General features: G+C 38.9%; 1 protein-coding gene across 1 annotated transcript; it reads right to left on the reverse strand.

Annotated features, from left to right (window-relative positions):
- Positions 1-1,843: 1,843 nt before the first annotated feature.
- LOC130242172 (P2Y purinoceptor 14) lies at positions 1,844-7,630 on the reverse strand. The gene is made up of 2 exons (XM_056474193.1): positions 7,570-7,630; positions 1,844-3,185 (listed from the first exon to the last, which is right to left on the reverse strand). Exon 2 carries the CDS (start codon positions 3,181-3,183, stop codon positions 2,194-2,196), a length of 990 nt encoding a protein of 329 aa, XP_056330168.1. The 5' UTR covers positions 3,184-3,185; positions 7,570-7,630; the 3' UTR covers positions 1,844-2,193.
- Positions 7,631-16,139: the final 8,509 nt, after the last annotated feature.

Consider the following 16,139-nt stretch of genomic DNA (forward strand, 5'->3'; position numbering starts at 1 on the left):
CTCGTGGATTTGCGAACACAAAAACAGCAAAAAACGTACCCCCTGGGACGTATTTAGCGGTCTTCGGAAATTTATATGGAGGTACATCTTTAGAATGAGTCTGGGTTGCATGAATCAGATATGGGTCACATTTAAAGGAACGTGTAAACGAGCAGACAAAAAAAAATCAGATATAGACAACAAATCGGAATTGGGCATCAAGACCTGACAATGTAAATGGGGGTAAATTTGTTTTTTGATCGCATGGTCAAGGAAGGGATAAAAAAGAGATTCAAAACCCTCTCTAAAGCCGCGGTAGCACTGCACTTTTCACCCTATGTGAAGTCTTCCTTTTCGCAGGTCAGAGTTCACCAAGCTTGAACTTTGCAATGCAGCGCACTGCCCATGACCCTTCTGTACAGAAATGTATAACATGGACCAATCGCTCGCTTTTTTAAAAGTCTAATCAACGTATTTAATCCTGCCCCTTTTCGCAGCACCGCACGACAGATTTTCGCATGTTCAAATTCTAGTGTGACCGGGGTATAATATTTATACATTTACAGTTGAAGTCAGAATTATTAGCCCCCCTAAATTATTAGCTCCCCTGTTTATTTTTTTCCCCAATTTCTAAACATATTAGTTTTAATAGTTCATTTATAATAACTGATTTATTTATACTGCCATGATGACAGTAAACAATATTTGACTAGATATTTTTCAAGAAACTTCTATACAGCTTGGACATTTAACGGCTTAAGTAGATTACTTAGGTTAACTAGGGAGGTTAGGGTAATTAGGGCAAGTTATTGTATATCAATGGTTTGTTCTGTAGACTATCGAAAAAAATAGCTTAAAGGGGCTAATAATTTTGTCCTTAAAATGTTTATTTTTTATTAAAAACTGCTTTTATTCTAGCCGAAAAAAAACAAATAAGACTTTCTCCAGAAGAAAAAATATTATCAGACATACTGTGAAAATTTCCTTTCTCTGTTAAACATCATTTGGGAAATATTTAAAAAATAAAAAAATTCAAAGGGGGGCTAATAATTCTGACTTCAGCTGTATATGTCTGTCCAATAAACATTGTGTTTTATCACTTCATACATTTATTATGACTAATTCAGTAGTAACATGAAATATTATTACAAAATAATTTCATTTCAAGAGTTCCCACTTAGATATGCTTGGTGTATAAAGCAGGTTTAGCATGCTGTCCCGGGAGAGAACCCTGAGCTCGGAGATATTTGAGTCCAGGGCTCCCGCCCGGTCGATAAGCATATCAGGAGATCCGAGATCAGGTAGGTCTCGAGAGCTCCCCCTTTACAAAAGGGAGGAAGAGGAGGATATGGGGTGGAAGGGGGGATTCTTCCAAACGAAGATAGAAACAGTAGGGAGAAAATGATCCATTTATAGTAAACTAGGATCACTCTGATTGGATTATTACTGATTACAGATGAGCGGCCAGACGTGCTCAATCATATCACGTGCTCCTCTCCAAATTAGTTTATGAAACTTCACTTTAAAGCATTCTGTAAAATACTTTTAAACACTTGAACTGCTCCATATTGCAAAAAATATATATTCTCAGAATAGCAACGCTCTCCACATATTTGGCTATAACTGCATTTATTTCGGCTGTTGGTATAAGATTGCAGAAGTTGGTTTTGACTGGAAATGTGCAGTTTTTACACCATCATGCTGATAACGATTAGCCTTTCAGCGATACTACAGCTCGAACCACTGCAGTAAATCACCACCTCAGATTTCTATTTATGGTTTCATGAAAAACCTACAAGCTCACCAATATATTTAATTTAATAAATTGCATATTTATACAATTATTTGTACGAATGTTGTTCACACAAGAAAGCAAACGCTATTTTAAAAAGACGTTCACTGAAAATAAACTGAAAGTATTAAACCATACATGGCTTCTCTGTGAAACCTTCTTTCTGGAGTCATAATTTTCAGCTGTGCAAGTCAGGTGATATGTCAGTTCCAGGTCAACTGTACTTTAAAGCAGTGGCTCAGTTGATTTTGAGCCGGGGTTGACGTTTTAGAAAACATCACTATGGGGTGACCTACTTCGGCTTAACGCCCTTTTCTGCATTTTCCTGTGCAAGGAAACCACGACTTGATCTGTGGTTTTAAAACATTAATATCAGTTTTTTTTAATCTTTCAGACAACCATTGCGCAAGGCATTCTTCCTCTTACAGGTTGCTGATACTCAGTCCAGTGCCTACCGAAGGCCTCCTGTTTTCTTTATTTGCAGAAGTCAATTTCTGCAGAAGTGACTCTCTAAATATCCGGCACATAAAGAAGTAGATGACAGGATCCAGACAAACATTTAAGGCAGACAGAAAGAGCGTAGCTTCTTTGATCTGGAAGAGAACGTAGCGGTCTTGTGGGAGATATCCAGAATTGGATCTTTGACTCATAGTGTAAGGAACACGGCACACGTGATAAGGCACAAAACAGATGATAAACACAGCCAGCAAGCTAAAGATGCTCCGATTTGACCTCCGTCCCGCTGCGCTGCTGTCCTGTTGCACACGTTTGTAGGAGCGATACACATGACAAGCGATGGATGTGTAGCAAAACACCATCAGCAGAAACGCCACCCAGAAGATCCCGACATTAAAGTGGGCTGAAACTACATGCCAGTTCCGACCCAGCTCACTCTTCAGAGCCATGCAGGAAAAAACCTTAGGCATGGGCTGGTTGCTTAATATGGTGTTGGGCAGTGAGAAGAATATCATGATTGCCCAAGCTAACAGCGCGAGAGCTTTTGCCACCCAAACACGCTGCAGAAACGATGACACTCTGGAAACACTGCGGACGATTTTAAAGTACCGTTCCAAGCTGATGAGGCTCATGAAGGCTATTCCAGTGTACATGCTGAGGTAGAAAAGCACAGCCGTGTAACGGCAAACTATTAGCTTCAGCTGCAAGCCACCATAACCGAGGTCACCCACTACACGCCACGGGTAACTAAACAGCATTAGCACATCGGCCACCACCATGTTTTTTAGGTAAACCACTAAGGCAGAAGAGCTGGGAACCCTGAAGAAGATCCATGCGGCGAGTCCATTGAGAATCAATGCACAAACACAGATGATGGAGTAGAGCACTGGCAGAACCACATGTGTGAACACACTGCTCCTTTCAGGGGAGTTCGGCGGTTGTGTACTGTTGTCCATATCTAAAACAGAACATGAAAGAACATTGTCAGTGCTTAGTACAATGGGAAACAGGGCTTGGCGTTAACTAATCACCAGCCACTGTGGCTAGTAGTTTTCCAACGTTACTAGCCATTTTCTCTAGCCACAATTTTGTTGTTGGAAAAAATATATTTTATATGCATAAATTTGACTTTAGCATGTTAAAAGTACTTAGTTTTGTGTTATAGCCACATGTCTCCTCATTCATTTAACTATTTTGTGGGTTGTGTATGACCTTTCTCAATGCACATAAGCAAATGGGTTGTGATTTTTTTTCACATGACAAATTATTATTTTTTAACCATATGGAGCACCGGGACATTTCCCGGTGGCCTGGCGGTCAATCTGGCCTGCCGCGCTCCGGCCTGCCTTGCATCAAATCCCCCCTCCCCCGCTCTTCACTTTCCAGATCGCATCAGATGTGGCCTGCCACCGTGACTATGCCCTGCCGCGCAGGAAATCAAATCTATATATGTATACACACACACACGGTTAAAGTCAGAATTATTAGCCCCCCTTTGAATTTTCTTTTATTTTTTAAAATATTTCCTAAATATGTAAACAGAGCAAGGAAATTTTCACAGTATGTCTGATAATATTTTTTCTTCTGGAGAAAGTCTTATTTGTTCTATTTCAGCTAGTATAAAAGCAGTTTTCAATTTTTTAAAATCATTTTAAGGTCAAAATTATTAGCCCCTTTAAGCTATTTTTTCTAAAGTCTACAGAACAAACCATCATTATACAATAATTTACCTAATTACCCTAACCTGCCTAGTTAACCCAATTAACCTAGTTAAGCCTTTAAATGTCACTTTAAGCTGTATAGAAGTGTCTTGAACAATATCTAGTCAAATATTATTTACTGTCATCATGACAAACATAAAATTAAGTTATTAGAAATGAGTTAATAAAAATATTATGTTTAGAAATGTGTTGAAAAAATCTTCTCTCCATTAAACAGAAATTGGGGGGAAAAAAGAAACAGGGGCTAATAATTCTGACTTTATATTACACACACAATACCTGACAAAAGTCTTGTCAGGTATCCCAAGTTTTAGGAACAACAAATAATAACTTGACTTTTAGCGGATCATTTGGTATCAGCAGTGGCTGATATGAAAGGCAAAGGGGTGAGTTAATCTCAGAGTTCATTAAGATACTTTTTATTCATATTTAATGCCTCCTCCTCCTTCATCTTACCTCTGACAATAATGCTCTATACAAGGGGTCACTAATCTCGGTCCTGGAGGGCCGGTGTCCCTGCAGGTTTAAGCTCCAACTTGCCTCAACACATCTGGCTGGGTGTTTCAAGTATACCTAGTAAGACCATGATTAGCTTGTTCAGGTGTGTTTGATTAGGGTTGGAGCTAAAATCTGCAGCACACCGGCCCTCCAGGAACAAGTTTGGTGACCCCTGCTCTATACTGTTCATGTCTGGTGACTGGGTTGGCCAATCCTGCAGCACCTTGACCTTCTTTGCTTTCAGGGCTATCCTGCTGAAGCACAAATGTCTTGATACCTCAGGTTGTTGATGTTGCCATCCAATCTGCAGATCTCACACACCCCCATACTGAATTTAACCCCAAACCATGATTTTTCTTTTACCAAACATGATTGATTTCTATGAGAATCTTGGGTCCATGCTGGTTCCAGTAGGTCTTCTGCAATATTTGTGATGATTGGGATGCAGCTCAACAGATGATTCATCAGAAAAATTCTGCCACTTTTCCAAATGATCAACTAGGAGTCAAGTTATTATTTATGGCTCCTACAACTGGTATTGACTACAAGACTTTTGTTAGGCATATATATATAATACTATTTTAAGCAAAACTGTGCTATTACTCCCATTACTGTGGTAATTAAACCTTCACACACTCTTACTAGTGGCTTGTGCAATCAATGAAGGCTGACCACCAGGCTGCTCAATTTTAGCCATGAAACCTCCAACACTAAATTGGCCAGTGTTTCAGTTTCATTGTCTAACACCTGTGTATATAAATACACACGCACACACAAATACACCCTTAACAGGAAATGTAACATTCACATTCGTTTTCACAATAATAGAATTGAATTATTTGATTTTGGAATTAAGATTATTAAAAAATATATATGAACGGTTAAACTATTATACTAGATTTTAGGGATTCAGTACCCGAAAATTCCAATTCTGTTATAATTTTCTAAACCTGCAACACTAATAATAATAATGGAGAAGTAGTGGCCTAGTTTGGTCGGGTTCATTAACAAGGTTTGATACTGAGTATTCTATTCAATATTTTGTTTAGGAATCAATAAAACTGTTAATCAGTAATAATAATGGAGATGTTATGCTCTGCCAGTCACCATTTCATTTTATTTCATTGACCTCATTCTACTATATGCGGAAGTGTGAGCTTTTCTGTAATTGTTTTAGAACTTCCAACTAATTTGACTATGGGGAAATGAACAGGAATAATGAACAGCAGAAAACAACTTGCTCTAAAAACAACTGCGTTTATGACAAGAGCTAATAAGTGCTAATAAACAGCCAGTATCTTAATAATAAGCAGGTAATACGCTAGTAGTTAATCAAATGCTATTTAAACTAAACAGTTAATATCTTAATAGTATGCAGGTAATAAGCCAATAGTAAATGGTGTGAACACTTATGTGGAAGTAAATGGTGACTAAGACTTTCAGAACTGAAGAGAAAGCCAGATTAGTCACACTTTATTTTAAGGTAAAATTCTCACAATTAGCAAACCATTGACAGTGACTTTTAGCTCAATAAGCTTCTAATTTGCTGATTATAAAAAAATGGGTTTATGTAATAGGTAGGATTATGGATGTAGAATAAGATCATACTTGATAAGTGCTAATAAACAGTCGGTATCTTAATAATAAACGTGTAATAGGCTAGTAGCTAATAGTGGGTAATGCTATTTAAACTAAACATTTAATATCCTAATAATAGGCGGGTAATAAGCCAGTAGTAAATGCTGTGAATTGTTACTAAAACTAAAGTGTTACCATATTATTATTTACATTCATAGAAATACATTTTATGTCCATCTTCCATCTTTTTCTATCAGATTTAGCACATAACGGCCTATTTGAGTCTAAATTCTGCCATAACATGGTGTCATCAAACATTTCAGGCTACATTTTAAAGTCAGGCGTTACTTTAAGGTAAATTCTTACTATTAACAAACCAATAATGGTGTCTTTTAGCTCAATAACCTTCAAATTTGTTGATTATTAATAGTTATTAAGGTAATAGTTTTTGTATTGGTTTTGGTATTGGGCAGGATTATGGATGTAGAATACGATCATACTTGATAAACGCTAATAAACATCCAGTATCTTAATAATAAGCAGGTAATAAGCTAGTAGTTAATCAAATGCTATTTAAACTAAACAGTTAATATCTTAATAGTATGCAGGTAATAGGCCAATAGTAAATGGTGTGAACACTTGTGTGGAAGTAAATGGTGACTAAGACTTTCAGAACGGAAAAGAGAGCCAGATTAGTCACACTTTATTTTAAGGTAAAGTGTTTTATTGGGCAGGATTATGGATGTAGAATAAGATTATTCATGATAAGTGCTAATAAACAGCCAGTATCTTAATAATAAACGTGTAATAAGCTAGTAGTTAATAGTGAGAAATACTATTTAAACTAAATATTTAATATCCTAATAAAAGGCAGGCAATAAGCCAGTAGAAAATGCTGTGAATTGTTACTAAAACTAAAGTGTTGCCATATTATTATTTACATTCATAGAAATACATTTTATGTCCATCTATCATCTTTCCATCAGATATACTGTAGCACATAACAGCCTATTTGAATCAAAATTATACCATAACATGGTGTCATCAAACATTTCAGGCTACATTTTAAAGTCAGGCGTTATTATAAGTTCAAACTTCAAATTTGTTGATTATTAATATCTAGTAAGGTAATAGTTGGGTTTTGGTATTGGATATGGATGTGTAATACGATCATACGTGGTAAGTGCTAATAAACAGCTAATATCTTAATAATAAGCAGGTAATACGCTAGTAGTTAATAGTGGGTAATGCTATTTAAACTAAACAGTTAATATCTTAATAATAGGCTGGTGTGCGTTGCATTATTGCAGTGTTACTGCATTATTATTTACATTAATAGAAATATAAATGTCCATCTATCAATAACTACTACACTTCCTTGTCCATCAGATGACAAAAATTGACTTCAAGAGCCTACTTAAATCACAAAATCCCCTTATAACATGATGTCATCAAACATGTCACATTATAATTAGCTTAATCACATATTGGGTTATTGAAAACAACAATACAATTGATTAACATATTGGTCATAAAAAAACTTACTTGAAGAGTTGAGTCAGCTCATATCATGACAGAGAATGAGAATTTGCCTCTTGGAGAAACAAGCCTCATGTGATATTTCAGAGGAAGGAGGCGTTGATTTGGAGACAGGAACTACAAGATTCAGCTCAGCTGGTCTCGTGGGTGGACACTTGCTCAGCACCACAAGAGCTTCCTCCAACAACATTTCTGAACACAAAACCGTTTCCTCCTCCCAGTCACTCGACACACGCCAGATTGTTTATTGAAGTCATTAAAGGCAGTTTCAATTTATAATTTATTGTTCAGATGCTTAAGCAAAACAGAATGAATCAACTTTCATCAAGGTGTGCAAAAAGAGCAGAAGTTTTCAAAATGTAAAAAAAATTACACAATAAGACAATATTTTTATCATTTCAATTCAATTCATCTTTATTTGTATAGCGCTTTTACAATGTAGATTGGGTCAAAGCAGCTTCACATAAAAGGTCACAGTAAATAGGAACAGTGTAGTTCAGTTCAGTGTTTAAGTTCAGTTCAGTTGAGCTCAGTTCAGTGTGGTTTAATAATCACTACTGAGAGTCCAAACACTGAAGAGCAAATCCAACGATGCGCAGCTCTACAGATCCCGAACTATACAAGCTAGTGGCGACAGCGGAGAGGGAACAAAAACTTCACTAATGGCGGAAGTGAAGAAAAAAAACCTTGAGAGAAACCAGGCTCAGTTGGGCACGACCATTTTAATTTCTCCGCTGGCCAAACGTCTTGTGCAGAGCTGCAGTCTCAGTGGCGGAGGCTGGAAGCTGGCCTAGGCGAAGACTCGTCTGTCCCTGATGCGTCACAGGAATCAGTCTCATGTTCTCCACTCTTCCATGACCATCACAGTAGCTGCTCAGGATACGGCCTGGTCCAGGATATGGAAACCTTGGGATCATCTCGTCGTTGGTCTTGGATCGAATCAGTGACTCTGCATAGTCTGAGGGCCTCGGGAAGAGTATCCCCAGGTGGAAATGGATAAGAAAGAATATAATTAGCATAGCTGCTGTTCATAGTGTATATATACAAGATGCAGAACCTGTGTGGAAGCCCGCTAAGTGGTGCACTGAGTGTATGCTTTACTGAACAGATAGGTCTTTAATCTAGTTTTGAATTGGGAGAGTGTGTCTGAGCCTCGGACGTTATCAGTAAGGCTATTCCAGAGTTTAGGAGCTATAAATGAGAAGGCTCGACCTCCTTTACTCGACTTTGCTATTCTAGGTACTACCAGAAGCCCTGAGTTTTGAGATCTTAAGGAGCGAGTTGGATTGTAGAGAGACAGAAGATTGGTTAGATAAACAGGAGCTAGATTATTTAGAGCTTTATATGTAAGAAGCAATATTTTAAATTCAATACGAAACTTAACAGGCAGCCAGTGTAAGGAGGATAAAATTGTGGTGATGTGATCAAATTTTCTAGACCTGGTAAGAACTCTGGCAGCTGCATTTTGTACTAATTGAAGTTTGTTAATAGAGGATGCTGGGCAGCCAGCAACAGTGCATTACAGTAGTCCAGCCTAGAAGTCATAAAAGCATGGACTAGCTTTTCTGCATCTGAGATGGATAGCATACTTCGTAACTTAGCAATATTTCTCAGATGAAAGAATGCAGTTTTTGTGACATGGGATATATGATTTTTAAAAGTTAAATTGTAGTAAGAAAAATAATGGTGAAAAACTTACCTAATTTACACATATATTGTACTGTTGTTTTACTCAACATGGATCCTTGGTTGCGCCTACTACTCAGAAGGTACTGCATTTGAATTTACTACTCAACTGTTAGAAAAGTACGTTCTTTACAGTGGCTGTTTCTCAATATGCGTTCTTCAGCGATCTTGCGTCCTAGTGTTTTCGTGTAACGTCATCATCAACTGCCAAAGTTCAGTTCCAAAACTCAAGAACGGAGGACATGTGAAAGTTCCCAAATGTGTTCTTGATATCGAGGACGCACCGATGCATATTTAAACGCAAAAATCGCTGGAAAATTCCCAGAAGTCATTGCGACTGGAGGTGGGAAGCGCAGCATTTTATATAGGTTTATTATTAAAGTTCAGATATATAGCTTATTTATCTCAGGGGTTTCCCTAAATGACATGGTGAAAGTAAACATGAAAATCTTAATAAAGGCATAAACACACTAAAGTCATTTATTAGATGAAAGTACGTATTTTTTGCAGTTTTAGTTTTTTACAAATCCACCAGAGGCCGCTGTGTACGCTTTTTAAGATCTCAACTTTTTCTTGCGAGTGCCATTCATGCCTGCTCTTCTTAATATAAATCTACCAGAGGCCGCTGTCGACTGACTGACTGATAGTGATAGTGATGCGATACCACTGGTTTCCTATCCGATCCGATACCAAGTAAAATAAAGGCGAGTATCGGCGATACCGATCCGATAACGATACTTTGCCCAAAAATGACTGTTTAGGAAATTAAAGTAACAAGTAGTGTACTTACAAGTGTCACTTTATACTGAATACTAGACATATTACGGGGTTTTCTTGTTAACTGATGAAGAATTATCATACAAAAAAAAGAGCCAACTTACATATTTATTGACAGCATCTGAGCATGTATATCTTAAAACGCCTGCACGAACATCTTAACATAAAACAATAAACATTCACACCTTTTAGTTTAGTGGCATGTTAATCCGGTCCCCTTACAGATTTGTAACCTTTTTCTTTTGTTTTATCATTGTCACAAAAACCCAAGCCCCCAAAATACAGCCACATCGCCACATTTTCTCCCTCTGTACCTGGATAGTGCCTGCCTGTTCCACCTAAGGACTCTGCAAGCGATGTCTGTCTCGCCCTAGCAGCACCTGTGCCTCTCCTTTCCTCGTCTTCTGACCGCCTAGTCATGACATAGTCCTGTTTTGTGATTTATATGTAGGTGTTTGATTATGTTTGTGGTTTTACCACAGTACCCCACTGTTTTGTTACAAGTTTATGGAAGTGAAGTAGCTCAACACAAAACTTTGCTGTCACCCATATCCAATGACAGCATGACTGAACAACATGTGCCAGCGGACTGACTGAGTGGCTAGTTAGCGTGCTCTGCAGTTGCACAGTGCCATATTACGCACATGACTTGGTAGGCGGAAGAACAAGTAGTTGGCATTATTCAGGGTAATTGTGGTTACTTTCCACTGTATTTCTATTTCCAATAAACTACATATTTTCTCAAAACTACTGAAATATCAATATTTTGACAAGATAATCGATTCTAGAACACACAAAGCTGGTATCGGAGATATCGATATTTTAGTATCGATCCCCACATCACTACTAACTGACCAACCTGATCCGACTGATCGCCCTACCCACCCCCTTGCCTGTTTTGAAAAGCAATCCAGACAAAGAAAAGCCCCGATTTTTACCCCGTTTTCAGTTTTTACCACATTCTCACCCTGTTATTTACTAGTTTATTTTGTTTTGATCTTTTTGTTTGTTTTTGCTTACCTGCTTTCTGGAATCGTTCTTCCCCGGAGTTGAACCTTGTAGACGCGGTCAACTCCACTCTGCATCTCAAGTCCACCATCTTAAGTCCACCAGTATGCGACTGAGCAAACTGGTAATAACGGTTAAGCCGTCCATATGGAGGTAAGTGGTCAGCTGCTAGCATTTTACAATGATTTCTGAAGATTAATGTGCCAAGGCTAAAAGTTCTGCGGTGTGAATGAATTTATTGTAAAAAAATAAATAAATATATATATATATATATATATATATATATATATATATATATATATATATATATATATATATATAATTCAGCATTGTAAAAAATAGTTTTACAGTATTACTGTATTTTTAGTCAAACAAGTTCAGAACTGGAGAGCAGTCAAAAACAACATATACAGTGACATATATGAATATTTTATACATGAAACTTTTCAACAGAATTCTGTATTAAATATATTAGAGAATTTTAAATTTCAAAATTATAGCTTTTTGTTAAGTACAGACGAATGAAAATCATATTTATTACTAACAAGAAAATAAGATTCCAACTTAAAATGCAAATGTACATTTTATTTAAAATTTTACTCTTATTTTAAACAGTACACATTACATTAAATGATTTATTAGCAAGGTATTTTTTTTAAGTGATAGTTTGCCAAAAAATGACTTTATTGGTTTCTAACGTTTATAAGTTTCTTGTTTTCTGTTGAAGACTAAAGAAAATATTTTGAAGATTTGGATAAACTATTGACTTATATAGTAACACATATATAAGACAATGAACAGTTTCCAACATTTTTCAAAATTTCTTTTAACAGAAAAAAATAAAAATGAATGAAAAACCCTTTAATACATAGAAATTCAATAAATACATTACAGCAATAAAGAAAAAGAGTGCAAGAACACTTTGAGCACAAGAAAAGCAACATAACATTTGTCACTTTACAGTTTTGCTTTGTTGATTTATTAATACTATTTTTTATCATTATTATTATTATTATTATTTGCTGTGTGTGTGTGTGTGTGTGCGTGTGTGTGTGTGTGGGTGTGTGTGTGATCCCGTGTTGTCCTCCAGATGAGGATTCAGTGGGAGTTCAAAAGGGGATTTATATATGGATTCTGTGTTTGTCAAGCACACTTTAAGCTTGTTTCCTCTCCGTCACCCCATGCTGAGTCCTTCAAACAATTCTGCAATTTTTCTTTAGTTTGCTGCGTACACAGTTTGACCAAAGCCATTTAGGGAAGTTGTATGACATCTGATGTTTGCATATTTACATGCCATTATACTATTTTGAATATTCTTCAAGACTAAGCATGATGTCTGATGTTTACAGTCTAAGTCAGAATTATTAGCCCCCTGTATATATATTTTTTCTGCTTACCGGAAAGATTAAACATAAACGTTTTAATAACTAATTTGTAATAATTGATTTCTTTTATCTTTGCAATGATGACAGTACATCATATTTTACTAGATATTTTTCAAGATTCTAGTATTTAGCATAAAGTGTGTTTTAAAAGGCTTATGTAGATTAATTAGGTTAACTAGGCAAGTTAGGGTAATTAGGTTATCACTGTATAACAAAATGGTAACATACTTAACCCTCATTCCCGGAAATGGAAATGCTGTGTCCAAAGATACATTGGAGGATATTGCCAATGATTCTGAAGACTATAAGAAAACGGCCAAATGAATGCCCTTGAATTTACAGCTGTCAGCTAAAGAACAACTAATGTGGCAGAGGCCACCTGCTACCCAACTGGGAAGACCCAATGGCAGTAAGGACATATGTGCTAACTTGTCTTAGTGCGAGCACACATATAAGTGGTAAGGGAAGACACAGGCCCGTCTATAAGGACTAAACCGTGGCTGAGTGAAGCATATGGGATTGCCAACGTAGCAAGCACCGAACACCAGAACATGGGTTGACCTGGCAGGCATACCAACAACGGAGTCGGATGATGGGGGCTTCGGAGAAACTCTGCAGGGTTCACCAAATGGGGAACTCACCTGAGCAGAGTAAAGAAAGCATGCATGTTTTAACACCGAGCTGAGTTTTCTCATCAGCTGAGGTTATCCAGCACATGCCGGAAAATCCGGCTCCACTTGAAGGTTATAAAATCTCATGAACGTCTTAGGTGTCGCCCAGTCTGCAGCTCTACAGATGTCTGCTAGAGAGGCGCCGCATGCTAATGCCCAAGAGGAAAAGACACTTCTTGTCAAGTGTGCTCACACCCCAGGGGGACACTGGCACTGATAAGTGAGGGCAATGGCATCCACTATCTAGTGAGCCAACCTCTGTTTAGATGCAGCACTTCCCTTCTGTCGACTACCATATGAGACAAAGAGCTGCTCAGAAGATATAAAACTCTAATTGTGGTCCGCATATAATCACAGGGCATGAACGGGACACAGCAAAGAAAGGCCTCCTTCATTGGCAGCGCTTACAGGTTCATTACCTGATCTCTAAAGGGTGTGGTAGGAATCTTGGGCACATATCCAAGCCGGGGTCTCAGGATAATGTGAGAGTAGGCCTACCCGAATTCCAGTCACGATTCAATGACTGAAAATGCCTCCATGTCCCAGACTTTCTTTATCTATGCCAACGCAACCAGCAGAGTGGTCTTCACGACAGAATTCTCAAGGATACTGAGTCGAGTGGTATGAATGGCTTTCTGCACACTTGTTAGCACCACAGAGAGATCGCAAAAGGGCATGAGGGGGGTGGGGTGCTGGATTTAATTGGACAATGAGGTTATGCTCTCCCAGGGTGCCACCATCCATCGCGTCATGATGAGTGGAAATGGCAGCAACGAAAACCTTAAGTGTGAAGGGGGACAGCCGCCGCTCCTATCTTGAAGCAAAGAAAGTACAACGCTGATGTGGCATGTCTGGGGGTCTTCTCTGCGGGAAACGCACCATTTAATGAACAGACTCCACATCAGGGCATAGGCATACCTCGTGGAGGGTGCTCAAGCCTGGCTGATAATGTTAACCACCGCAGCCGGTATGTCACCCAAGTCCTCCACGCTCCATCTAAGGACTACACATGGAAATTTCAAAGGTCGGGCGCTGGTGCCAGATAGTGCCCTGTCCTGGAGAAAGAAGGTTCTTCAACAAGACCTTCTCCTCTTGGTATGACCCCCCATATGGTTGATGTATGCAACAGCAACCGTGCTGTCTTCCCAGACCAGCATGTGTTTCCACTCTAACATCAGTTAAAACCGGTGAAGCACGAGAAATACTGCAAGGGGACAGGATGTCTAGAAGGTTTTCCCTTCCTGCTAGCCCCACTCTAGCACCCATCTAGTCATTCAGGCAGCAGAGCTAGGGGACAAGCCATCTCCAGCCCTATCACCAAAGCAGCGGTGTTAGCATGGCTATCATATCCGATTCCATGTCCAAAACTTTGCTCACCACCAGGTCTGGACTGTCATTGGAGCATGACAGTCCACCCTTCGATGCAGTGATGGATGTTTGGTCATTGGTGTCATCAAGGAAAAGGGTGACCATCTGAGAAGATGGACCGATTCTCTCGCTCAAAGCTTGGTTTGAATGTGCCTTTGGGGAGTGGGGGGCCTACAGGGCCAGAGCTGGCAGGTTTACCCCCACTGCAACACTCAGATCTGCCCGAGTGCCAATTAACTTGCAGGGGACAACAAGGGTGGTTTGCCCTTTTCCAAGGGCTAGCCGCGATCTCAGCTGTACAACAGAAATGCCCTTAAAATGACAGCATGCAACGGCCGTGAGCTCCGCATTAACATGCTGGACCCCCAGATATGCAATGCGGTACTCGTGCTCATCATTCGGAAAAGGCCAACCACCACATCCAGAAAAACATGGTCGTATCGACATTTAAAAAGACACGATGCACGACGGTGTTGCTCTTTTAGGGACATTTGCTCTTAATTGAAAACTGATCTTTTGTGACTGGACGAGTGAAAAGCCCAGGCATGGGAAGATGAACCCAGCTCGACCGCCGCTGCTTGCGTTGTCATTCACACTGGACTCAGGAAAAACAGCTGGCTCTTTGAAGGCTCTTCTCTCTTTCACTCTCAAGGATTCAGCAACTCTTTCAGTCTGCACGTGAAGCCTTTAAAAGTGAAGTGTGCTTAGCGCATGCGGCTGACAACTTTATACTCAGCTGATTAATATTGCTGTCAGCTGCGAGCGCTGAGTCTTGCCAATTCATGGGCATTCATTGGCCCGTTTTCTTAAGCTACGGTCACACTTGACTTTTCCTCCCATAGACTTCCATTCATACGCACGCGAATGCGTCAGACCGGAAACGCGGGGTCATGCGTCAAGTTTCGCAAGTTGCTGCGGTGCAAAGTTCAAGCTTGGTGAACTCTGACCTGCGAAATCGTATCACTTGACTGCGTGAGACCAATCGAGGATCAAAACAGGACCTCTCTGGACAGAAATTTAAAACATGGAGTAATCGCTTGCTTTTTTTAAATGTCTAATCATCTTGTTTAATCCCGCCCCTTTTCGCAGCACCGCACGACAGAATTTCACACACAAAAAGCCCAGTGTGCCCGCAGCTTTACTCTTCAAAATCATTGTCTATCTAGCGATATCCTCATGACACATAGCATTGAAGTTCCCGTCCCACTGGAGAATGATGGTTTGATCTTTGGAGAGTTGAAGAAATATTGCTTAAGAGGGCTAATAATACTGACTTTAAAAGGTTTTTAAAAAATAAAAACTTTTATTCCTGCCAAAATAAAACAAAAATTATAGAAAATAATGTGAAAAATTCCTTGCTCTGTTAAACATCATTTAGAAAATATCTGAAAACGAAAAAAAACACAGAAGGCCTAATAATTTTGACTTCAACTGTGCATGCACTTGTCCCAAATTGCATGCTTAGGCACTATTCTATGTCATTTTGTAGTATAAATAGTGTAAGTAATGCATTCACACTGAAAACTCTAAAAATAATTAGTGCACTTTAAATACCCGGATGATGCACTTATTTAACCATTAATATGAAGTGTGGAATGTTGGACCCTTCACGCACTCAACAGTCACAGCTTTGCTCACGTAGCGGAAGGGGCGGAGCTATCGGGGAGCACATGTTGGATTA

Source organism: Danio aesculapii, chromosome 15 (genome assembly GCF_903798145.1).
Source record: "Danio aesculapii chromosome 15, fDanAes4.1, whole genome shotgun sequence".
Classification (NCBI taxonomy): Eukaryota; Metazoa; Chordata; class Actinopteri; order Cypriniformes; family Danionidae; genus Danio; species Danio aesculapii.